Source organism: Polypterus senegalus, chromosome 3 (assembly GCF_016835505.1).
Source record: "Polypterus senegalus isolate Bchr_013 chromosome 3, ASM1683550v1, whole genome shotgun sequence".
Lineage (NCBI taxonomy): Eukaryota > Metazoa > Chordata > Cladistia > Polypteriformes > Polypteridae > Polypterus > Polypterus senegalus.
The window spans coordinates 47,262,812-47,289,639 of record NC_053156.1 but is presented as its reverse complement, the minus strand read 5'-3'; the positions used below and the strand labels follow the sequence as shown (position 1 = coordinate 47,289,639).

Here is a 26,828-nt window from a genome sequence, read left to right as displayed (position 1 = left end):
TACAGAAAAAGAATGGGAAAATCTTGCCCCATCACGAATGATACATGCAATCATACAAATGCAAGGAAAAGGCATTGTAAAGGTTATTTATTTATCGTTTTTCATGCCTTCATATTGTATGTATGTTAAACCTTAGAAATGTTAAGAAAAGCATTCATGAACATAACATTAAATCGGAGTATTCCTAGTTAAACTTTAAGTTACAAGGCATTTTTGTTATGAATATATGGGGAAGACAAAAGTCACCAAAAAACTTGCCAAAACACTACACTATCAATATTTAATTTGACACATTAAAGAAAATTTAATAACAAACTAAAATAACTCCATAAGTGAAAGGTGAGACATAAAAAACAAGTATAAATACCGAATATAAATACAAGATAAACAGAGAAAAGCAAAATTACAAAAGAAAGAAGCAAAGTCAAAAAATAAAATCCAAATAAAGTCCCAAAATGATACACTATGAATGAAAATCAGAAAGCAAAAGCAGGGTAAAAAAAATGAAAATGTAAAAGTAAATAGTCAAGAAGACCAAAAAATGTAAACCAAATTTAAAGTAAAAGAGAGCAGATGTGCAGGCACTGCTTTAAGCTAGCCAGTGCCACAGGAAAGCACTTTGGCAACTGATGGCAAAAACAGGGTTAAAGACACTAAATATAGAAGGTGAAGGTAGGGAAAGGGGACATGGCAAAATGACAAATATCAATAAAAACAAAGTCAAAGGATGGACAAGGGAATGGAGTAAAATCACAAAAATGAAGAAAAAAAGATCATAAGACAAAAGCAGAATCTTAATTTTAAGACATGTCATAATAAATAGTCCATACCACTGGAAAGGAAAGTGTGACACCCAGGTAAGGACACTGTTGTACATTTCCCGACTTGGAGTGCCAGTAGACGAAACCGAGCACCCAGTGGATGGAGTAAGAGAGACTCAGACTGAAAAAGACTATTCAAAAACCTTATAAACAAATGTCTTGCAAAAAATATTTACAAAGTCGGTATGTGTCTTTACTACTAAACTAAGCAAATCACTAGAACATATCTACACTTAAGACATGGTGAAATGACGACCCCTGGCGTTCAGACCATGGTTTTATGCCGCGAAACCTTTTGTCCCTCCAATCCTCACGTTATCTACAGACTTCTAATAAACCGTTACGTCGGGGCGTGCATCGTTCGTCAACACCTTCTCAGGTGCAGTCCGCCTTATTTAAACGTTCCCCAAACACGCGCGTGAGCATACTAGTCTGTCTTGGTGACATGAAGTCTCCTCGTTCATCCTCTAGTAAATGAGTGCTATTCGACTTTCTTCCGTTTTAATTTCTGTTCCCTTTTGCCAGCTACCATGAAACTTTGCTCCTGATCTTTCTGTCTGTTTCTCTGATTTTAAATACATCACTTTCACCTTCTCTCTTGAAGCGCGCCTCCGCATTCGGCCGCCAGAAACCGTGAGCGCATTAGAAAGACGGCTTCAGTCGCGTGCATCGCCATCTGCTAGTTCGATTCTCACGGCTTGCTCGGAGCACCTGTAGATCATCAGGCAGCCCTTTGAGTAACCTTGTTTCCAAACGCAGCAGAAACTTTGTGCCGCTGCCGTGTTAATCTGGGAAGGGGCGCTAAAACAGGTAAATAAAAACTTCATTTCTTTAACATTTTCCCCCAGTGTCTGTGATGAACCAAGCAGCTGTAACTATATCTGCTCTTTAATAATTGTTTGCATTTATATAGCGCTTTTCTAACTACTCCTAGCGCTCAACAATTGCAGGTTAAGGGCCTTGCTGAAAGGCCCAACAGTGCAGAGTCTCTATTGGCATTTACGGGATTCGAACCGGCAATCTTCTGATTGCCAGTGCAGATCCGTAGACTCCCAGATCGCAGACTCCACTTTATTTACAGCCACTGAACCTGCTTATCACGGAGATGCTAACAGCCAATTGCTTCACTTGAGCATTTTAAATTCAAAATCATTACTCCAGGCGAACTGAATGAAATGTCCTGTTTCAAGTCAGTTCAAATGTATCACTCAGGAGCATTTAATAATAGAATTGCATGTGGAGAAATCCAATAAATCAATATGAAATTATTCATTTTTTTAAGATTTCATGCTATTTTAATACATCAAAATAATTAGTGCTGTATCATACAGCCTGTATGTGTGGATCATAAATCAGCCTGTATGTGTGGATTACGTGCATAATCTGTTGTATATCTAACGAAATATCATCCTTGCGCTAATATGCCTGGTAAGGGTGAAGACAGGCACAATGAGAAGATGCACTGTACAGCCTTATGGTTGTGAAAAGTAAAGATCCCCAGAGATGTTTCTTAGCACACTGTGTTGAATAAGTCCATGGATAAAGCTGCTCCAGAACAATGTTATAGTGACGATGGTCAGCATTAGTCGTGATGCCTTCTATTTTTCTCCATTATCCTCTTTTCTGTCACAGGCTCTAGCTAGTTCAGGGTCGGTCCAATGATATAGCTGGCTTTTGCCATCTGTTGTTTTCAGGCATCTGGTATCTCTTGATCTTAGAATGATACTTGCCCCAATGTGGCATGTAGCTTTTACAGAAGTTCAGATCTGTAAATTTAAATTTCATTCATTCAAAGTTTTAGTGGCTCCTTTCTATGAAATTTAATTATAACTAGTAAAGGAAGATCAAAAGCACAAAGAAGAACACTGAGAACACAGAGCTTCTGTATTCTCACTGGCCACTGTACTTTCATGACACACTGCCACACAAATGCTGTTGTCCACAGTAAAAGAAAATGACATCTAAAAAGACATAATTGTATATAATTCTAACTACATTAAATTTTACTCAATGTAAAATAAATGTAGTAAATGGAATCTCCTGAGTCAAAACCCCCAAAGAGAGAAAGAAAAAACAAGATTAACATTGAGCAAAGCAATTAAAATGAAATAGAAAACCAGATTATAACATTAGTGTTTTGTATGCCATATGTACATTTTGTTGCATTTACTGCAACTACTTTCAATCTTTAGGGTTCTGAGGAAAGGATCTATTTGGTTTCAGAACATGACAATCTTCAAAATTCCTGTATTGGTGTGGACTGATGAACAAGGGTGAATCCAGAAGCACTTCAGTCTTTCAGAAGGTCTAACAGGCATATTTCCAGGTGTTGCCCTGTCTTTGGCATTTTTTTTTTGCCAAAGTGAACTCAATGAGTATTTTTTCATTTGTTTAGAAATTCTTCATCCCAGCCATAACTTGTGACTTTCAAGTGTTTTCTTTTTCATAGTTTTTCATTTTCATTTTAAGCTATTGGTTTCATTAAATTATTGGTTTCTACTATGCTAATTGTGTAGTTTAGAGCTGAGAGACAGAGTGGGCTTTTCAATTACCCTTGAGAATTCATGTATGGTTCAGAGCGATATAGTGATAGAATACTGATTTAATATAAATCATATTTTATGATTTAAAGTTTGATACCTTTATGATCACTTTTCACAGATAGATATTAGTAGTTTATATTATACAGTTTTGTATTGTATTGACTTGGTGATGGCATATAGTATGTTAATTAAAAAGAACAAAAAAAGATAAGACATAATCTGTTTATGCTATGCAGATCTTCACCAAGGCCAAAGCAAAACTTGAAAATTGATGTCAGAAGACCGAAAGCTAAAGTCTTTTCTAGGAATGCTAGTCAGAAATCAACCACTCGGCATTTTTTGTCTCTGTAAATTCTGATGATTTAGGAAGTGATTATGGTGACTTTTATACAGTTGCGTTGATGACATCACATGTCGACAAGAAACCAAATGGTTACTCAAAAATCATACTGTATAAACATGGCCTTGTTAAAAGGTATGAAAATATTTCAACAATATCAAATTCATTTTATAGAAAAAAACAATTGTTATATTTTGATTCTGCATGTCTCAAGATCTCAAACAGTTAAGAAATCTTTCAGAAAGACTTTATGCAAAGACTAAAAAATAAAAAAAACAGAATTCTAATCAGCATGGAGATCATACATAGTAACAGATCTGCTTATCAAAATGATTAGGTGTGGTAATAAAATCAGTAGAAGCTTTTTGTGTCATTAATTTTTGCATAACTTCAGATTTCAGATATTTGCTGTAGTGCACTTCTATAAACCGCATCAAAATGACAATGAAATGGAATGGCCAGTACTTGACAGCTGTCTACTCTAAAATTTTTCTTGAAGTCTTGGAAGAGTGAGAACTATAGCTTGAGTAAACACGCAATACTTCCTCAGGATGTTAAAGAAGACAACCCTTGGTTGATACATAGTATTGAATCATACAGCTCTTTCAAATGTGAGGGACTAAGATGACTGGCAGGAGATTCGTAACACACCTTACCCATTTGAACATATGGTGCAAAACCAAGGTTCCTGCACAGAAGGAGTGAAAGTTGTGGCACCTTTAATTTAGGGCAGATGGCTTACGTGCAACAAAGGTCCCAGGGACTGCTTTAATGCACAATGGCTTGGTAGCCCTTAAGACTCAATCCTGATTGCAGAGGTTTCTTTTGGTGCAGCTTCAAGTGACCTCCCTGACAGCTGGAAAATTGACTAGAGTGTTGTAAGAGTGACACTGGAGTGGTTTGTGGTAACTTATAGGTTCTGTTTTTCCATATATGCTCAATGTTCAATTTCTTGTTATGTGTAGTACGTAAAACAAATAATACATTTGACTTTGTTTGTGCTCCTATGGCTTCAGAGAGTAGGTAGCCACAGGAGAACACTCTACTGTTATAAATGATTAATTTGGTTTGATACATCTGCTCCAGTGCTACCTTATAGGCTGGTAGTCAGAGAAACATCACATGTACGTTAAAAGGAAGAGTAAAACACACACACAAGAAACTGTAGTAACCTGCCCTGGCAGACAGCAAAAGAGATGTTGGAATCTAGAAAAGCCTACAAATAATGGAGACTGTGATGGCTTCCAGATCACACGGAGAATGAATCTGTCACCCTAATGTGCAGTAAATGGAACAGGCCTTGTTGCTGAATATACATGTTCATATCTTAGGAACAGTAAAATATCACATACAAAGTTAGAACTACAATGTTTTACTGTGTTATCTCAAAAACTTTTAATTCATCATTTTCAGTAATTATATATAGAGATATTTTTTGGTTATTTTCAATTTTATAATCTGTTCTTTTAGGCAATGCTTTATACTCCGAAATAAAGCTTACTCACCACAGTCCAGCTCCTGGCGCCAGTTTCCAAGTTTTACCCCTCCTTCCTGACAGGCCTGAGCATAAGCTTCGAAACTCAAACAGCGCAGCACTGCATTATTGGACTCTGCACAAAGGTCAAAGATGCAATTCCTGCAATGCATGTAAAGCTTCATCATTACAGAGGGTCACTTTCACATAAAAGCAACTGCTTGCTGATATGACTATGGTCATGCAGGGCATCTGCTGTCCTAGATCCCCTGAGGTGTCTCTAGGATTGCAATGTAGAAATACTCACTCTTGGAAATCTTGGGGGGATAAGAAGGCATGACAAACATTGAAAGCTCCCATTGGATTAGACAACGCTCCACAATTATATGTGCCATTTATGACCTGGAGCTGGTCTTTGGTGCACCCTTGAGTCTCAAATCCAGACTCTGGTTCCTCTTCTACTTCTCGCCTGCATAGGTACAATATACCATAACAGTTAATTATTAATGGTTTAGGAGAAATTCAGTATTGTTTTTTGATGGAAGTGTTAGTGTAGCCTTCTTACAGCTCTAGACCATTGGGTTCAATCAACTGTCTGATCATTGTCTTTCTGAAGTTTATACATTCTCACTTCTGGTTTTCTTCAGCTTCCTCCAGCATCCCATAAATTTATTTCAATTCAGTTCAGTTTATTTTGTATAACATTCTTCACTGAGTGATAAGAATGGATGCCACTCCATCCCAGGTCGCACTCATACTGGGCCAATTTAGACTAATCTATTAATGTAACATACTCAGCTTTTTTCTCATGTCTTAAGAATATGTATGACAGGGAAGAATCTTGATCCCAGTTCTACTTACATAAGAAGGTGCTTCAGACTCCAGTAATATATAAGTATTTATAAGCGTTTGTATTGGTTTCCTTCAGTTATCCTAATTTCTTTCCAAAATTACATATGTTAGATTGGACTCTACATTAGCCTGATGTGAATGAATATGAATGTCCCCTGTAATGAACCGAAGCTAAAGGTTTGTTTCTGCCTTTCATTTGATGCTGCCATGATAGGTAGCCTCAATGATTTTGATTTGGAATATGAAATTTCAGAAAATGAATGAATTGCAAGACAAAAGTCACAGTAATGTAGTACAAATTGGGCATTGTCCATTCTGTTAGACTTTTGGGAGAAGTAGAAGGAAGAAGCTGTCTGTGATATTTGCTGGACAATCACTGAACTCCCTAGAGATTTGCTCAGGGCACCATCTCTAGGATTTTCTCAGGGTGGGGAAAATTTGCAAAATGACCTACTGAAACCTGGTCTCTGAAACCAAAATCAAATCCAACAAACTCTTCTCTTTTTGAAGCTGAAATTGAGACCCAGTCTGTCACTTCAAAGCTGTGTGCTAGTAGTCTGACAAGCCATTATTACTTTAAGAAGGAAACTTCAACATCTAAACTCTTGGACCAGAATGAGTAAAGCCTTTTCCATATGAAGTGGCAAAAACAGCAGAAGGTAAGCTGAATATGCAGCAGCACAGCACTGACAGGGATCAGAAAGATAAAGCACACTTCAACGCATTAAAAATCCTCCAGATGAACCCGGACCACCAACAGAGCAACAATTCCACACAACACTGGATGTCATCTTTAAAGACTTGGTATTGTAAAACTGTTTATCTGTGTCAAGATAAAATAGAACTCTAAATAGCCAGCCTATATGTTATATGTTTGCTGACCTAGTCCATCTGTGTCCAGTCTTGTATGTCAATATATATATGCATTTTTCATACTTCTATAATCCTTGTGTTTATTAATACATTTTATCATTCTATTCCTTGAAATTGAGTGTGCCTTAGTTACCTTCATATAAGTCTCAAGGCTTGAGACTTGTCTCTTACAACAGAGAAAGGTAAGGTAAATAAAGTAGGAGCCTTACCAAATTATTTGATTAATTACCAGTATTGCCAAAGGCAAAACTGATAATTAATTAAGCAACCTAAATTTTCCTTTTCCAATCCTACAGTAACAATTTTATAAATCTTTTTTGAGTGCTTTATGGCCCACTGACAATAGATCGTGTTGGATGGCTTTCAAATCTTGACCATTCTAAATGATTCTGATGATCTCTTACCTGACATGGTGTAGTTGAGCAGGCCACTGTTTGTTTCCTGCAGACTGACCGTTATGCACTTCCCAACTGTCTCCGAAAATGTTCAGATTGCGTGTGATGCTGCCATCAGGCATCATATAATCATTGTTCTTGCGTCCATCATAATTTCCGCAAAGTCCTCGAACCCTGGAACTGTAAGTGATTGGCAAGACCACCTCTGTCAAAGAGATATAAAGAGAGAGAGAGAGAGAGAAACAGTGGAAAATAAATGTATAAAAGAACACCTTTTTCATTGTACAATAAACAAGAATTAGGCCACAGATGACAGTATGCATAAAGTCCAGTTTAGATACAGTGTATTTGGAATTAAGATAGTTGTCAAACTGTGGGGTATTTGGTGAGACAGGAGAGTATGTCATTTTGGCTATCTAATGCCAAAACTTTATTAATCCCAAGGGGAATTATTATTATTGAATTATTCAATCTTATTTTTATTTTGAAGTAAAATCAAGTATATATATTTGTAATCAAATAGTGATCTCAAACACAAAATAGCTACTACAAAAATGTTTGTATTGGTAGTAATGATACAGAAATGAGGACAGCATTTTTAAAAATGAGCACATAAAGGAAATAGAGGGTTCTGATTTAAATAAGGTATTTTTGGAGGAGTAAGAAAAAAACTATGCATTGTAAGATACAGTATGTGAAATATGGACAATTATATTTCATTGTTTTTTATATTTAATTTTGTTTCATTATTTCTTTCTGTTATGTCATAGTCGTTTATTAACTACAGCACCTCATGTAACATTGCAAATATAGCCACCAAACCCCTCAATATAGGACTTAGCACCATCCTCCCTAACAGCATTTTGAACTTCCTTACCAACAGACCTAAACAGCTTCACATCCTCCACTCTGACCCTCAACACAGACAAAGTAGTGTGCTGAGTCGCCTTCTGTAGTTCTTGCTTACTTATGTTATGACTGTGTAGCCAGATGCATTTCCATCATTAAATTTTCTGGTAATCAACAATAATGACACAGCTTACAAAGAAGAGGTCTACCTGCTGACAGGATAAAAACTTTGCCCTTAATGTCAGCAAAACCAAGGAACTGGTCCTAGCCTTCAGGAACCAGAAGACAGACTACATCCCCATTTACACTGAAGGTATGCTTTGTGCTGTAAACCACATGTCACTGCAGCTGATTTCTTACTTTAACATTAAAAAGGCTGTGCTCAGAGTGTTTGTAGACTTGTGCACTACTTTGATGCTGATCAGACAATATACGTGCTGTACCTTCTGATACCCCATGATAGGAAGTGTGTGCCAGGTGGGATGGAGTGGTCAGCAGTGGTGAGGTCTGTGGTAGGAGCGACAGATGCATTCAACGTGGAGGCGGGATTACATCAGGGATCAGCTCTGAGCCCTTTCTTATTTGCAATGGTGATGGACAGGTTGACAGACGAGATTAGACAGGAGTCCCCGTGGACTATGATGTTTGCTGATGACATTGTGATCTGTAGCGATAGTAGGGAGCAGGTTGAGGAGACCCTGGAGAGGTGGAGATATGGTCTAGAGAGGAGAGGAATGAAGGTCAGTAGGAATAAGACAGAATACATGTGTGTGAATGAGAGGGAGGTCAGTGGAATGGTGAGGATGCAGGGAGTACGGTTGGTGAAGGTGGATGAGTTTAAATACTTGGGATCAACAGTACAGAGTAATGGGGATTGTGGAAGAGAGGTAAAAAAGAGAGTGCTGGCAGGGTGGAATGGGTGAAGAAGAGTGTCGGGAGTAATTTGTGACAGACGGGTATCAACAAGAGTGAAAGGGAAGGTCTACAGGATGGTAGCGAGACCAGCTATGTTATATGAGTTGGAGATGGTGGCACTGACCAGAATGCAGGAGACGGAGCTGGAGGTAGCAGAGTTAAAGATGCTAAGATTTGCGCTTGGTGTGACGAGGATGGATAGGATTAGAAATGAGTACATTAGAGGGTCAGCTCAAGTTGGACGGTTGGGAGACAAAGTCAGAGAGGCGCGATTGTGTTGGTTTGGACATGTTCAGAGGGGAGACGCTGGATATATTAGGAGAAGGATGCTAAGGATAGAGCTGCCAGGAAAGAGGAAGGCCTAAGCGAAGGTTTATGGATGTGTTGAGAGATGACATGCAGGTGATGGGTGTAACAGAACAAGATGCAGAGGACAGAAAGATATGGATAAAGATGATCTGCTGTGGCAACACCTAACGGGAGCAGCCGAAAGAAGAAGATCAAAAACACTCAACACACATACAGTATACAGGAACAGGTCAGAAGAAAGGACCTATGGTCTCTGATTTACACACATACAAGTTCAACCAGACACACAAGGCTAATACTAAAAGTGCCAGAGAACTAGCTGAAACATGGCTATCCAATGAAAGCGCCATTAACAGACATTTGGACAAGAACCCAGCATATGCAGGCTTGAAAAGAACAACATGCACATGTAAATCTCACATGTGCGCATGGGAGGCAGTCAAGGAGCTCAACTAATGGTAAAGAGCTGACTCGGAGGGTGACTAGGGGTACTAATCTCTCTTCTTCCACCACTGAAGATTCTCAGAAGGAAAATCCACCTAAGCACCAACCAGGTTCCACTCCCACCTCTGGACCACATCTACAAACTGACCTCACTTCTGCCTAATTCCAATGGACCCTCCTCTTCCTGTCCCCAGCATGTATAACCAACCACTCAACCCCACAGTTAGTAGCAATACAGACTCAGTCTTTACTGACTACTCTAATAGCAAAATTTAACACTTATTGTTAATATATGGCGTGGAACCCCAAACCTTTTTTGTGTATCTTTTGTGTTCTATAGTGACAAACAGATACACTCTATTAAGAAAACATTTTTTTCTTAACTCTTTTCTTAATACTGGTAATGCTGTACATTCAAGTCATACAAATCACTACAAATGACAATATTTAAATGAAGCTTTTTCCCTTAATCTCAATACCAGGACTCATACATAATACAGCATTGGTTAGTGGTGGTAGGCAAACACAAACCCCACCTTTAAACTTCAACAAAATACTCCCATAACTGTTTTGAAACCCAACATGAAAGAAATCATAATTAACAGTCTTATTTTAAGTGCAGCACCACAGAGCCCCTGGGATGTCAGTGCTGTCCATCACTACATATATAAATATATATGTATGTATTGCATGCTGTTGTTTGTGTGTATGTGTGCATGTCTGTGTCTTTCTTGGTATTGTATTATTGTCACTGTTCTTAGTAGACCTGCAAGTAAGAATTTAATTGTTCTGTGTTCCTATGACACAACTGTCAATAAAACTGGAACATAATGTTTTGAAAGATTAACTTGAGAATGAGAAGCTGCATGGGCAGGAAAATTCCTGAGTTGAAACGCGAAATGAGGCAAAGGTAATAGTCAAAAAAGAAATGGATTGATGTGGTAATGTTGGGTGCCTTGAGAAGAGTATGACTCTGCCTTGAGAATGTCCACACCTTGGAAAGGTCGAGGAGTAGCCAAGTAGCCAATAAGGACATAACTACATTAAAAACCTTTATTCATGTTATTTTCTTTACAGTGTACTTTTTAGCATTTTATACCTGCATATTCTCTTCCATCAAAACGAATTTTTAGTCCAAAGTCTGTATCCAAGATAATTGCTCTTGACTGCTGGAATAAATGAAGGCCTCCAGTAGGTCTTAAAGGAACTTGGACATTTTCTCCATTGACCTGATTTGGCGAGAACAAAATAATTAATGACATTATTCTGCATCATTGGATAGAGTCTTCATTGAGTTGTTTCAGAAAACACATTTATCCTCATCTCTTGCTAAAATGTCTTTTATTTGAACTTACCAAAAGCTTCCTGTCTTGTAAGAGTCTTATACTGTAGCCGTAGACATCGATGTGCACCTCATACAAGAAGGAGACCCGTCTGTTTGAGCGACTCTGCTTGTTTTGACCACTGATGGTGAATGGCACAAAGGAAGAGGGAAGGTTGAAGGTTTTCACTAGCACATATGTGTTTTTGCCTTGGTAGTGGTGCACGAAGTTATCAAATGTTCTATAGTGAGGGTCACCAGAGATAATGCACTTATCAAACTCTGTAAAGACGAAAAAACACATTACAGAAGACTAGGATACTGTTAAATTTGATAACGACAAGGCATGTTAAAGAGGTGTTCAGATGAAAAGAACTTTGAAACAAAGGTAAAAAAATAATCATTTTTCATTAAAATGTTAATTTCAATAAATTAATTTGTGCTTAACTTTGCATCCTTTATTGTGGACAATATCATATAGAACTTTAAAGCACAAATAACGCTATGTTGAGTGTTAATCATATTTGTTTATTTTAACTGTGATGGTTTGGCATTACAGTGCCAATTAATCCTCAAATGCATAAATGAGAGTTTTCCATACACTGGTACCAAAAGAGCCCAATGGTAAATAAAACTAGAATCATGGTTTTTAGGAGTGGGGAATGTCATCTGTCAAGAACAGTGGTCATAATAGGAATGATCTGACTGAGCGACCTTTTAGTACACTTAGAAACCGTTATCCTTGATAGTGACTTGAGATGAGTTTCCTTCTATCCAGTCTGCATTTTAAAATGGGTAATGACAGTAATTAATATGTGGACATTGCCAAAGACGCCAAGAAAGAAACCATATTATAGTGGATATAGGTTGTAGGCTCCTTGGTGTTATGTTTATCATTGGAAAATCGAGTCAAAAACACTGATTTTCTTTCACCAAGAAAAAATTTTAATACATGAAATGGAAACATGTAAATACCAAAATTTCAACATGACTACAGTAGGAAAGGTATGTCCTGTGTGAAACAGTTATTTTGTGTTGCTTCAGTGTGAAAGATTAGAATGTTAGTGCCTGATCTGCATAACTGATGTTCCCTTTGTGTTATTTTAGGCTACCACAGCAAAAGGCTTAGTGACTTCCACATATCCCTTGACAAGAATGACAGTTGCTGCATTGTTAACAGTGCTAAATGGGCAAACATCCTTTTTGTCCTTCAACTAAATTACAATCAATTTGCTTTTTTGCAATACACCTACTGGCATATAATGGCAGTTCATTTAGGTAGTGTTGTATGCATCCGTTTCACAGGTTTTGTTTACACACCATTGTGTTTTTGGTTGAACATTCCACCCTATTAATGAATATTGATACACTACCCTAGTGAAATATGAATATTCATGATTTTCTTGTAGCATAATGCAGCAGCTTCTTGTTTTATTCACTAGATGGTAGCAGAATACTGTCTCAAGCTTTATTTGGACTTGATGCTGTACATTGGATTATAATAGCTAAATCCCAAGAGATATTTAGGCATAACTGCTTTTACATAGAATTCTGAGTCAGAGATACTCTCAGGGTAAGCACCAAAGAGGTTAAATATGAACTTCGATGGCATGCTCTCACCTATGTACTTGACACCAATAGATGGGTATCACATTAGTCTTTTTGGTGCGCTGTGCTATCCTCTACCAAGTTTAAAGCTCGTGCATTTCACATGCACTTGGTGCTGTGCTCACTCATTTAATGGTAATGCACTTGGATTCAAAAGTTAACTTTTATTATTGCCTATAAGTAAATTATTAGTGTTTTTCTCCTTGGTTGGCCTCCACCCTGCATGGCTTTATTATATTGACATTTATGTTATGTTTATTTAATAAATTGTTACAGAGGGATTTAGATAGCATACAGGCTTGGGCAGATGTAAGTAAATGTAAAATATTATACATAAGAAGTAAAAATGCTAGAGTTGAATACACCATGGGAGCTCTGAAACTTGAAAGTACACCTTATGAGAAGGACCTTTGGAGTTTTAGTGGACTAGACACTGTCAACATCCAGACAGCATACAGAAGCAATCAAAAAAAGCTAATAGGATGTTAGATTATATATCACAATGTGTGAGGTACAAGTCAAGGGAGGTTGTGTTTAAACTTTACAACACACCAGTGAGGCCTCACCAGGAGTACCATGTACAGTTTTATTAGAAAAAAGACAGCAGGATTAGAGAAACTCCAGAGAAGAACAACTTGGCTGATTACAGGACTAAGGAGTATTGAGTTATAAGAAGAGATTAAAGGGGTTGTAGCTTTTAAGTTTAAGCAAACAGAGATTTAGAGAGGACAAGATTGAAGTGTTTAAATTTATGAAAGGAATTATTACAGTGGATTCCAGCCCTTACTTTAAAATAAATTAAATCAACAAGAACACAGAGGTATAGCAGGACATTTGTTAAGACTTTGCACAAATGTTGAAAAGTGTTTCTCATATAATAAATTTCCATGTAGTGTGATGGAGTGCAGGTCTGTTGGGTCTTTCACATCTCAACTTTGTTATTTTGGACAATCTAGTTGAATAGGATGGACACACTTGTTGTGTCTAAATATATCTAATTCCAATTTATTCTCATTTTATAATTTAATCAAACCTTTTAACAAAAAGACTGCCATAAAGTGAAAGTTATTTCCAGGCATTTACTATATGTACTGTAACAAAAGACACACACACCAAGTACAGCCAGTTGATCAAACTCCATACATTAGTTTCTCACATTTCTGCCTGACTATCATTCTCTAGGTTCAGGCTTACTTAATAAGCTATAGAAATGGCCTAAACTACAGAACCCCGTGATGGCTCAGTCAGATATATGCACATTGCAAAATTATAATTGTAAAAGGTCAGTGACAGAGTACTCAGAAAAGTCATAGACACCCTGTAATAACTACTCTTGTCAACTTGACTAGACAAATTAGCCTCATATAAGACCTCAAAACCAGACCCAGTCAATCAAAGAAAAAGTTGATGCCGATAGGCATTATAAAAACCACATTCCTTTCTAAGTAGCATACATTTTACAGTACAACCATGTTCAACTGTGCATCGATCAAATTTTGCAAGTCACAATAGTTTAAAATTTTTTCCAGTAAACAAATGAAGGGCAGAAGTATCCCAGTTGGCATGTGACAATAAGAGTGGATAAACTAAAGATATATTTCTACTTTCTAGCTTACATTACATTTTAATCATCTTCCATCACAAAGTTGTCTTGAAAAAGTAAGCAGGTCCACATTTTACATATATTTATGTACTATTACTACTACCCACACCTACCACATTCCATTACCACAATTTATTTTTGGTAACTTGCAATGGCTGTAATAAAACAATTAAAAAAGTTATTACAAATTCCATTTAGAGGGGTGGTTTGCTTGTCACCAGCGTGTGATATAATAGTGATGTGGTCGCGGATGCCACTGCCCAGCCACCCCCTAGGATCTAATTACGAATAAATTACTAACAGTTATGCTAGACAGGAGGGGCCCACCTCAGGGTGCTGCTCAGGGGTCTTCAGCAAGTTAGCTATGCCACTGAAAGACACCCATCTAAACCTGTAGAATTTGTTTCTTTTCCTACTAGTTTCTTTCATCAAGTCCTAATCTATGGCAGTTGAAGTCAAACAGAAACTCACTGTCAGGCTTGCAGTAGCGGTTGCCATCACTGTTCAGGGCACAGTAGGAGTGGTCATTGCACTTGAAGCTGCTGCATTCAAGAAGTCCTCCCTTTTGGCAGCGACACTCTTCCTCACAGTGCCTTGTCAGCCAGTAGTCGTCTACCTATAAGAGGGAGATGGCTGGTCATATAATGGTCCCAGATTTCATACTTCTCTAGACCAGAGCTATGTAATTACAAATTCAGACAGGCCAGATTTTCACACCAAAAAATATAGCTGTGCCAAACATGTTCAGTGTCCTGTAAGCAGCAGATAATGAAAAAATTTGAACCAACACAAATTTAATGTATTTAAAAACAAATAATGTTTATTCTTTGTTTCCCTTTTAAATTTGGTCACATCTGACACAGGCCCATCAAAAAAAAAACATTCTGGTCATATCTGACATAGGCACATCTCAAAGTGCATAAAACAAAATAGTGCACAGTATTAACAATAATATTTGTTTCCCATATTTTGGTTGTACGATAATAACAATTCTTTACATTTATATAGCACTTTTCTCGCTACTCATGCAGAGAGGACCCGTATTACAAACCCATGATATCCTTACTGCGAGGCAGTAACGCTACTGTTGCACCATTGTGTATACACGACCCAACCACATCACAGAGTACATTCAACAGAATAAAAAAAGAACTATTAAAACTATCAAGGCTTTCACTGCACAATCCCATAGGAAGTGATAACAACAACTAACACACATGAATACAACGTCTACTGTACACTGAGGGAACATGTGCTTGTTTTAAATCACTACATATGTAATTATGCATGGCTTTGTTACACATCTTGCATTATGTTGATATTGTGATGTGTCTCGCTACTGCATGGGGTTTCGAGTCTTGGGAGAAAGCAGTTTGTGAGAGCTCAGGGTACCTCTTTAAAGAGAGCTGGGTGACAGGACCAGGGTGAGTGGGGAGCAAATGGTAAAAGAGCAGGAAGAGGCAGAAACGTGGGGTCACTCAGAGGTTGCATCAGAGACTGCATGTGGCCCACAGGTTGCCATTTGAATAGGCCTGCTTTGTACTTTTGGAGAATTATTTTTTTAATTAATATTTTAGAGACATACTTCACTATGATCTAAAGGCAGTGGAATGAATCCTATTTCTATGAGGTGATTTTTGTACGGGATAAAGAAAGCATTTTCCTGAAATGTTTCTCTCCATTTTTGTGGTATTCTCTGCCTCACAAATAGAAAGTAACATTCAACTTAGGTGGTGGTGGTCCATTTAACTCTCACACTTTTCCTAATCTCTTAACCTCTGCATTTATGCTGTGTCAACTATGCACATCTGCATCTGGCTGACATAATTACAGTGGTGGTCAGGTGCTGATACAGACTGGAGGCTAAGTCTGATTCATGTTATGATTACACTGCTGTTCTTTTAGGTTCCTGGAACTACAAAAAAAAGTGAGTCTAAGTTTCTGCTCAGTAATATGGAACCTGTGCCAAGGTGTGCCATAGATAATGCATTGGTGATATCAGAGTTATTGACTAGCGTCAGGTCATGCCATAATGAAAGCAACAAGACCTTAGATAAAGAATTTTCTTCTTCTGCTTGTCTAATGTAAACACTCTTCTTCAGTAATTTGTTGTTTTTCCAATATGGAGTCAAAAGTTTGTCTGTATGACTTTGTTTAAAATAACTTGGAAACTATGCTCTGTAAAGAGAAGGTATATACAGTAGGCAAATAAAATAGAAAAACTAAATGTGATGCTTAATCTAAAATTAAAAAGTATCAAAAATAATAATTATAACAGTTATAACAGTTCCTTGATATCTTCAATTTATACAGTACAGTATGTCTTAAATACATAGAAATGTGGTATCTGTTGCAGTAAAATATTATTTTTCAGCTGTATAATGATGTTTCTCAGATTCACTCTAGGCTCTGGTTTTAAATGATGAAGAGCAACATAAACATGGGTACATCTCCTGATGCTGCATATGCAGAATTTTAGTGGGCCTTGAAGAGACTCCAGTCTTTTAATACTTGTAACAACCTGCTGGGAATATTCTTCCTATAGTTAGTGTACTGTTTTACACTTGTGTCTGTTGGGTAACAATGCCAGGTCAAAGGATAGCAGACGCCTGAGAAAATTAATCAGAAAGGCTATCTACATCACTGGACTGACCCTGAACTAATTAGAGCTTGTGAAGGAAAAGAAAATTAAAAGGCATAATGACTAATCATGTCCATCCTCCCCATAACACATTGTTATAATACACAGAAAGAAACACTTCTGAGGATCTTTAATTCTCATAGCCAATGCATCGTCTTATTATGCCTGTTTTCATCTATCTATCTACAGTATCTCACAAAAGTGAGTATACCCCTCACATTTTTATAAACATTTTATTATATCTTTTCATGGGACAACACTGAAGATATGACACTTTGATACAATGTAAAGTAGTCAGTGTACAGCTTGTATAACAATGTAAATTTGCTGTCCCCTTAAAATAACTCAACACACAGCCATTGATGTCTAAACCGCTGGCAACAAAGTGAAAAATGTTCAAATTTTGCCCAAAGTGTCAATATTTTGTGTGGCCACCATTATTTTCCAGCACTGCCTTAACTCTCTTGGGCATGGAGTTTACTAGAGCTTCACAGGTTGCCACTGGAATCCTCTGCCACTCCTCCATGACGACATCACGGAGCTGGTGGATCTTAGAGACCTTGCACTCCTCCACCTTCCATTTGAGGATGCCCCACAGATGCTCAATAGGGTTTAGGTCTGGAGACATGCTTGGCCTGTCCAGCATCTTTACCCTCAGTTTCTTTAGCAAGGCAGTGGTCGTCTTGGAGGTGTGTTTGGGGTCATTATCATATTGGAATACTGCCTTGCGGCCCAGTTTCCGAAGGGAGGGGATCATGCTCTGCTTCAGCATGTCACAGTACATGTTGGCATTCATGGTTTCCTCAATGAACTGTAGCTCCCCAGTGCCGGCAGCACTCATGCAGCCCCAAACTATGACACTTCCACCACCATGCTTGACTGTAGGCAAGACACGCTTGTCTTTGTACTTCTTACTTGGTTTCCGCCACACACGACACCATCTGAACCAAATAAGTTTATCCTGGTCTCATCAGACCACAGGACATGGTTCCAGTAATCCATGCTAGTCTGCTTGTCTTAAGCAAACTGTTTGCAGGCTTTCTTGTGCTTCATCTTTAGAGGAGGTTTTCTTCTGGGACGACAGCCATGCAGACCAATTTGTTGCAGTGTGCGGCGTATGGTCTGAGCACTGACAGGCTGACCCCCCACCCCTTCAACCTCTGAAGCAATGCTGGCAGCACTCATATGTCTATTTTCAAAAGACAACCTCTGGATATGACGCTGAGCATGTGCACTCAACTTCTTTGGCTAACCATGGTGAGGCCTGTAATGAATGGAACCTGTCCTGTTAAACTGCTGTATGGTCTTGGCCACCATGCTGCAGCTCAGTTTCAGGGAGTTGGCAAACTTCTTATAGCCTAGGCCATCTCTATGTAGAGCAACAGTTCTTTTTTTCAGATCAGATTTGCCATTAGGTGCCATGTTGAACTTCCAGTGACCAGTATGAGAGAGTGTGAGAGTGATAACACCAAATGTAACACACCTGCTCCCCATTCACACCTGAGACCTTGTAACACTAGCGAGTCACATGACACCAGGGAGGGAAAATGGCTAATTGGGCACACTTTGGACATTTTTCACTTAGAAGTGTACTCACTTTTTCTCTTGGCCTGCCTGCCTGAGTTCACAGTGTAAATCTGATGCATTTCTCAAATATAATCATCGTGAAAAACACAATATAAACCTTTAATACTTACATTATGATACTCTCCCTGGTTGTCCACACAGCCACAGCTCTTCAGTGGCACACAGAGGCCATCACTAAGAACAAATCCTGCATTGCATTGACACCCTTCCACACAGTTGCCCTGTGGCCGTCCACAGCTTGCCTCAGCATACAGATTTGCACAGGTGGGTGGACAGGGAGCACTGCATTCCAAGTAATGGCTGTTGGGTGGGCAAGGAAGTGCTAAGAAGAAAGAATTAATAAAGGTCATTAGACTAGAGAAAAAGTGAGTGAATGAAGAGGCAGTGAATGTGTGAGATTTCATGTATTGCATGTGTAACTGTATTACTATAAGTTAGTCTTTTTTGTTTGTTTCAGATTCTTTTAATTGATTGCTTTGTGGATAATTTTGTGGATGTTAGTATTAATTTCCCATTTCTCATGGAAGCATTAGAGATAGTTGTACTGTATAACAATATGTGTAAATATTTTTTCACTGGTTGAAATTTATTGAAAGTTGGCTCAGCATAAAGTATTACTGATACACAACAACTCTCCTGTTCAAAAAAAAAAACACTCTACCTTAAGTCCTTACAGAATTATTAAAGATCATAGACATCATGCACAGTCATTTTTTTTCCTTCCTCTATTTTAGGACCATTGACAGTTACTTGCATGATTAGATGCATGATTGCATGGTATACAATCTCAATCCAGACTCTTCAAGTGGTGGAACAAGGTGACCACCTCCATCTGGCTGGCAAACCTCCTCAATGTATTTAAGATGTGTTTAATGTGTCTCTTGTTCTATGATCATCTGTCTAACTAAAAATGATTTTATGATAGTCTTTTGTAACTAAAGAAAGATTAACTGGTATTGTGTTCTGTCTGGTATAAAGCTCTTTAATTGTGATAATCAATTTTTTAACTTGTCTTGTAACCCTTCTTCCTAAACAGTCCCCCAGACTGATGGTTACTTGATTAAGTTGACCACTTTTATAAGTAGATTTGGATAAAAGCATTTGCTAAGCAAATACATATGGATGTAAAATAAGAAATGCAAGTAAGTATTTCATTGTACTTTGTACACATGAGTATAAATTTGAATATGAACCCACATTTTTTTAGCCCCATTTTTCAGCTATCATAGGTCAGATGCACTGTGAAATAGGCCGCAGCATAGGCAAAAGACAATAATGAATGCCACTCCAGTATATACAGGATGTCGACAAAGAACATCAAGAAGATAAAGAAAATATGATAGAAAACCAAATAGAAACAGGCTTAGCAGTGGTTTAACAATCACAGTTTGTCCTACAGTAATGAATCTTTAGCTTTGATATAAATGCAGGCGCAAGAAGAATATAAATTACAATGTAATTTTTCTGTCTAATGTAAGATAGTGTGTGTTCATTATGCCATGGTGAATCCAGTCTCATTTAAAGCCTGTTTCACATACTGCACCAATTGAAGTCATTTGTATTTTTATTAGTCTCTAAACTCAGATTTTAAATTGTTAAAATATCAATAAATCTTTAAATGCTGTTATTATTTTGAAATTTCACATTTTGATTGCTGTTTTATGTTGTTTCTCTCTCTCTGTGTCTTTTCTGCATGAAAACATTGGAATAAACATTTTTCTCAGCTATCACTACAGACTCCATGAGGTAAGTAACATAAAAATATTATTTTTGGGTGAAATGTTCCTTTAAACCTTTAAGAAAAGCCCAAGGGCAAAAAACAAAACTATACTTTTAAGCACTAGAGGGAATTTTTTGATAGTATTAAGTTGTATCAAGGAACGCCAGATAAATGTAAAAGTAAAAGTGAACAGATATTAAATTTTGAAGAGATCCAAAAATAATAAAAAAAAAAATATATATATACACACACACATATGTATATATATGTATATGTATATGTATATATATATATATATATATATATATATATATATATATATATATATATATATATTGTCACACGTGCGCATGGGAGGCAGCTAAAGGGCTTGAGTGAAGGCAGTTCAGAGGCATGCCGGTGTGTGGCAGAGTGCACTGACTCTTTTTCTCCCTTGCCTGTAGACCCTTCCCGGGGGATTTCACCTGGCTCTCCTGACATCACTTCGGGACTGAGCCAATGGAAGTCGGCCACACCAGCTCCAGTCCCTCTGATGTCATGTCCGGCTATGAACCAATGGTGGAAGACCACGTGCCGGATCCATATGACCTCACTTCCTGTCTCCCCCTTTAAAACCTGCCCCTTTTCCTTTGTTTCCTCAGTCTTGTTTTGGACTCAGTTGAATGCACTTCAATGCTGCTTATTTGTTAAAATGACTTTTGCAGCCAGGATACCACATTATACGGGTGGCTGCCCCAAACCTTTATCTGTCCATGTCTCGTTCTTGTGACAATATATATATATATATATATATACACATACACATATTGTGATTTTGTGCATTACACTGTGAGTAGTGTCTAGAATTGTTTAATATCCTGCATCTTATAGTATGTCAGGAGTAGGATGTGCAATATTATTTACTAGTTAGGGACTGTCGTTATTGGTGGATCATAAGTGCTAGATAAAAGCTATATTTTGAATTTAAATTTGTAAACTTTTAGCAGATATGCAGAATTTGAAATGAACATGTGACACAAGCACTTTATTGCTCTGGGTGTATCAGTGCATGACTAGTGCAAGGTATGGGCAAAAATTATATGCAAACATTTAAATGACTTTTACACAGAACATATTGTATCTATTGAGTGAAATGTGTCATATCCACAATCATTCAGAACACATCCTACTCCTCTGGTAAATATTATTTTTTTCTACTGAATATTGCGAAATATATTTTTTGTGACAAATATCCTAAAGAGTCAATACGCAAGTAATTCTTAACATCTTTATCAATATCCTCTTTACTTTGCCATACTGTTAGTAATCTGTGCAGGACAGCATGCACAGCGTTTTGTTTATTTTAACTGCTCCCCATGCATTTGTGTATATAAATATGGACGAATGAATGGAGATGACTACTGTACTGTTTTGTTAAATCACTTGCTTCTTCTTGAAAGATTCTACGTAACACACATAAAGGCTGACTTGATATTTAAATTGGAAGACTGATCTACCAAATTTAGTACCATTTCATAAAAACAACAATAACAATAATAACAACAGTTTATTTCAGATCAGTAAGCTGTTTGGGTACTAATCTATTGCAAACTTGTAGTATCCAAGTCATCATGCACTATGGCATGTGCAGATCCATAGCTAATATCTAAACCTGCATCAATTGTAGACAACGTCACTATTCTCTGATAAAGGCATTCACCGCATCGATGAGGGCTTGTGTGCGTGATGTTGATGGTTGACCAAATCAGACTTCATCGGTTACACTTTCTCTTCAACACTTTAAACCTTTCCACCCATTCATAGACTTTTTGTTGAGTCATGATTTTTTCTCCAACTTTGATGAATTTCAGCAGGTTTTACTTTCTTTGCCCAAAGAAATCTCACTACTGAGCATGTTGTTCAACAATGATGCAATTCCTCAGAGAATTTGACCTTGGCTAACTAGACCTTGACTAAACTAACGTCAGAGTGCCACGCTGTGCACGTTTGAACTACCCATAAGCCATTGCGAATGTGTTGTACTGTGTCTCTCAATATCTTACTCTTGCAGTTACCATGTAATTTTCAAAGTGCATTGACTTATTGATTTATCCTCGTAATAACAGGAAGGAAAGAAACAGTTTGAACATGTGGATGTGACAAAAAGCCAAATAGGTGGCTAGGTATTAAAGGAGAATGACATTAACCTCCTATTTAATCATTGAACGTGCTTATGATTTGCACTTATCAAATCTTATAATTTTCAGAACAAACCTGTTAAGTGCGTGACTTACTTCTTTTTATACACAGCTGCAAAAAGTGATTCAAGCCAGCTTTATTAATTTAAAAATTACAAGGATTCCAAACTTGAGGCCATTCTTACTTGAATAAAATGTGCACATTTGACAAATATGTGTCCACTGCAATTCCCACAACCCCCCGGGATTGTTTATGAATTGAAATCTGCATGTGTTGAACCCCCACCCTTACATAACTTAGCCAGCACTCACGGCAGAAAGTTGAGTTCCTCCATTTCACTGTTATTCCCAGTCCCTGGCAGGCCTGAGCGTAGGCTTCCACGTTGTCACACAGAGTTGCCATCATGCCTTGGTACTCGCACATATCAAAGATGCAGTTTTCCACAAAGGCCTCAGGTTTTATGATAGAGTGACAGGGCAAGAAGTTTTTGTCCTTTACCAGCACATCAGAGCAAAGCTTACTGTAATAGTCCTTGTCCTGTGCACCACACTGGGCATTCAGATCCTCACGATCATCAGATTGGCAACTGCAAAAGAGAACTGGCATGTTTACTGCTGGGTACTAAAGTCAAGTAAGGAAATTAATTAGTTACTTTTAAACTTGACATAAATAATTAAATTGCCCCGAATTTTAAACTACTTTTAATCAGTGTAAAATTGTTGGATGTCATATGTTTGCTGTGCACATTATGTATGTTTATTTCCATACTGTACATTTTATGGCTGGGTGATAATGAAATTACTCTTTAGCTTTTATTGTTACAGAGTAAACAAAATATGAATAAAAACAATATAAGATATACTGGGACTGAATTTGAAATACTGTAAAATACCAACACATTATATTCCATTTTTTCTCCTAGCTTTTTTCTCTGCTTATCTGATTTCTAAATATGTTCTTAACCTTCCTAAAGTCTTTGTCAACTGTCTCTTCAAATTCTATGCCTGATTGTAATTCTTTCCTTGTATTCAGTTTATGTCTAGATTTATGTGCAGATACAATACTGAATAGATTCTCCTTTGTTCCTCTGTGAGCTTCATATAGATAAGCAGTTGTGAAGGACTGTATGGATGGACTGGCATCATAGCCAGGAAGAACCTGGTGCCTTCTCTCAACCAGGAGACTTGCATGGTGTGTCAAATGGATGGACTGGTATTCTGGCTTGGTCGGTACAAAAACTTTTAACTGGCCACTTGGGAAATTGTAGTTGGGAGAAAGCAGACACCGCTTATCTGGAAGAGACTGGAGGAAAATAACTAACTGTGCTTGTGATTGTACTTGTGAGCCTGTAAAAAGGTACTTTTGTATAATAAAAATCTACTTTCTTTGAATTCTTTACTGTGCCTGTGCACTGTGCCGTGCCTGAAATCTGCTACTGCAGGGCACCCCCTAGTGGTCACAAAGAATTAAAAAAAATAATAAAAAATGTATATATGGCATAACTTTCAGGATATATTCAGAGACTTAGTCAACCAATATGAAAGTTGGAGCACTTTACACAGGTCTTGTTGTTCCTTGTTATGTGAGAGTTAATCAAAGGGGTGTCTTCTCTCCTTCAAGCAGAAATAAGCAACTTGCTACCTTATGGAATCTGTGCTCAGGAAAAGCTAAGAGAACACTGTCCTGCTGACCACAATCTATTAGAGCCACAATGCCCCATTAAATGGCTTATTAAGTGAACATTCTAATTTGGTATTCAAGTGTTAACTTTGAGTTGGAATATATTTTTTCTTGGGTGAATTATGAAGTAATTACTGCACATCTGTTATTCTGCCTTCCACTGAATTGCAATATGTGCAACTTTTATTTTCTCTAAGCTGTCCTTTTTATTATTTTTTTACTCAATTCACAAGAAAGCATTTAAATTTAAAAGAATTCACTCAGGTTCAGAGCATTCTTCAGTAGAACATTGTCTCTCAGATTTGTAATTTCCATATTATTATGTTATGTTGAAGCTGAATTATTGTAGTGTTGATATAAATTGGTTTAAGGCTTATATGTGTGGGACAATGTTCTGTAGAATTTAAATTGCCTAAAGGAGTGCATTAAAAATTTGAATATACATTATGTATATGCACATGGCACAGTGGTAGCATTGCTGTCTCGCAGTAAGGTGATCGTGTGTTCACATCCCTCCGAGCATGGATAGTGCTTTGAGAAGTGAGAAAAGTGCTATATAAATGTAAAGAATTATTATTATGTACTGTATGGTTTATGATCATAGGACTAAATTAATTTGTTATTTATTTGATACGATTATCACATTGTGTGTTAATATTCTAATTCTGTTCATTACAGGTTATCTATGAAAGGTGGTGCTGTATGTAATATGAACAAATGCTGAATACATGTCTTCCCAATTAGCACCTTAATGTATTATTTACTTCAAATGGTATTTGGTTGTCATAGTTTTTTCACACTCACCCTGGGTCGCTGTCCCCTTCAGACTTCCAGCTGTTTCCCAGCTGAACTTCATCTTTGGCTAGCTGGCCATTTGGCATGAGCAGCTCATCTCCTGTATACCCATTATAGTTTCCACACATTCCACACACCTAAAAAATGGAAAAAGATTAAACACATAAAAGGGCAGTCATGAACTATTTGATTGTCTGCTTCTTGTTTGCATATATTAAAAATTATTTTGCTAGTTTTGAATTCAATTTAAAGTTGAAAATCCTTAGGCCTTTTCCTTTATGACTGACATTTTTCTACTAAATTCTGCAAATGGAAAGACAGGTTATTTTTACACCATTAAATATTTTGATGACCTGCTGGTGACCACTTATATGTGAAATATATGTCCAATGTAATTTGGGTTTAAAACTTAAGACTACCAAAAAGATAATTCAGCACATACCACATGACTCATCATAGCTAAAGATGATCTGTTCTCAGCTTTTTTCACCAGATGTTATCATTTAAAACCTTGTGGTGCAAATCCATATAAATATAAAGATCATTCATTTCTACACTTTATTTAATTATTAGTACATTCTAATTTGAACAGCCTGCGGGGTGTTCAACTCTGTTAAGTAGCTAGGATGTGAGATCACAAGTGATATATGTAAGGTTGTTCTCAAAATGTCCTCCATTTGATTGGATTAGGTTTAAAACAGAACATGGTTTATTCTGGCACAGAAATGGAATGGGATCTGCTCTTTTGGTGTTAAGAAAGGATATCAGCTTTTGTGTTCTTCCACATATTTACTATATTTGTTTTCTGTATTTCAAATTTTGTCTTTTGTCTTTATATTATATGACGTCTGAACATTATATGGTTTTAGTTATGTAATTCTTTTGGCGAAAGGCAAAGAAAAAAAAAGTAGAACATAAGTATTCACCTTGTTAAAATAAGCCCCTGGAATGTTTATCTCTAAGTGATGAACACCATCAAATTTGACAACTAATCCAAAATCAGTTTCCAGAACTGAGTAAACTCCACTGGCCAATAGGGACACTCCTGGAATTCTTCCTGCAAGTGGAGTCAACACGCGCTGCCCATCAACCTAAAATAAAGTGACAGCGATTAAACAAACTTTGTATTCTATAGTATATTTGTACAGTCAAATTAAGGAACTACTTAATCATCACAGGCTAACACCAAGTCAGTTAAGCTTCATGAATATCAATCTGTCCAGTTAGGAAGCATAAGCAATGGTGAATCAACTTCACCTGCTTTGGTGTAAATGAAAGGGACAACAGGAGCACTAGAGAGGCAACAGCAAGACAACCCCAAAAGGGGAATGGTTTTGGAGATGGTGGCCACAGACAGTTGTTCTTTTCCTATCCTTCTCGACAGATTCTTCTCTAATTTTTTCATTTAGCTAGTGTCTTTGTCACTGATTTGATTTTCAGTGAGATGTTCAATCCAGCACTCAGTGGGTTGGTTATTTTCACATCTTTGACCGTTGTTGCATCAGTTTGTTCTCAACAAATTACACAGTATTGCTCAGCAAAGATTTTCCAGTCATCCAATGAGATTTTTTTGAGCAGTGTATATATAAAAATATTAATTTCTTGATGAGGGCTTTGTTTTTCATTGAATGAACTTGTTTCAATTAAAAGTCAGGTGTTTCTCATTTTTTCAGTGCAAGATGACAGTTCTTCAGCAAACAGTGATTTTTTTCTAACCTTTCTTACCAATTTTTACATGTGGTGCGAATGATTATATATATATATATATATATATATATATATATATATATATATATAGAGAGAGAGAGAGATAGAGTCACGCATGTGTGATTAGCACCAACTGCCACATCTCTTGTCTCCAACATATATATTCTTCAGCC

At 37.2% G+C, this 26,828-nt stretch overlaps 1 protein-coding gene across 1 annotated transcript in view; it reads right to left on the bottom strand.

The window, feature by feature from the left end:
* The window catches only part of zanl (zonadhesin, like), a 119,894-nt gene that overhangs the window by 10,826 nt on the left and 82,240 nt on the right, over positions 1–26,828 (bottom strand). Inside the window, exons 36-45 of the mRNA XM_039749641.1 lie at positions 25,875–26,039; positions 24,958–25,085; positions 22,785–23,059; positions 18,682–18,897; positions 14,819–14,959; positions 11,171–11,418; positions 10,915–11,044; positions 7,308–7,503; positions 5,486–5,647; positions 5,210–5,340 (exon numbers count right to left, since the gene is read on the bottom strand). Of these exons, the coding sequence (XP_039605575.1) occupies positions 5,210–5,340; positions 5,486–5,647; positions 7,308–7,503; positions 10,915–11,044; positions 11,171–11,418; positions 14,819–14,959; positions 18,682–18,897; positions 22,785–23,059; positions 24,958–25,085; positions 25,875–26,039 (1,792 nt within the window). The remainder of the gene's footprint in view (positions 1–5,209; positions 5,341–5,485; positions 5,648–7,307; positions 7,504–10,914; positions 11,045–11,170; positions 11,419–14,818; positions 14,960–18,681; positions 18,898–22,784; positions 23,060–24,957; positions 25,086–25,874; positions 26,040–26,828) is intronic.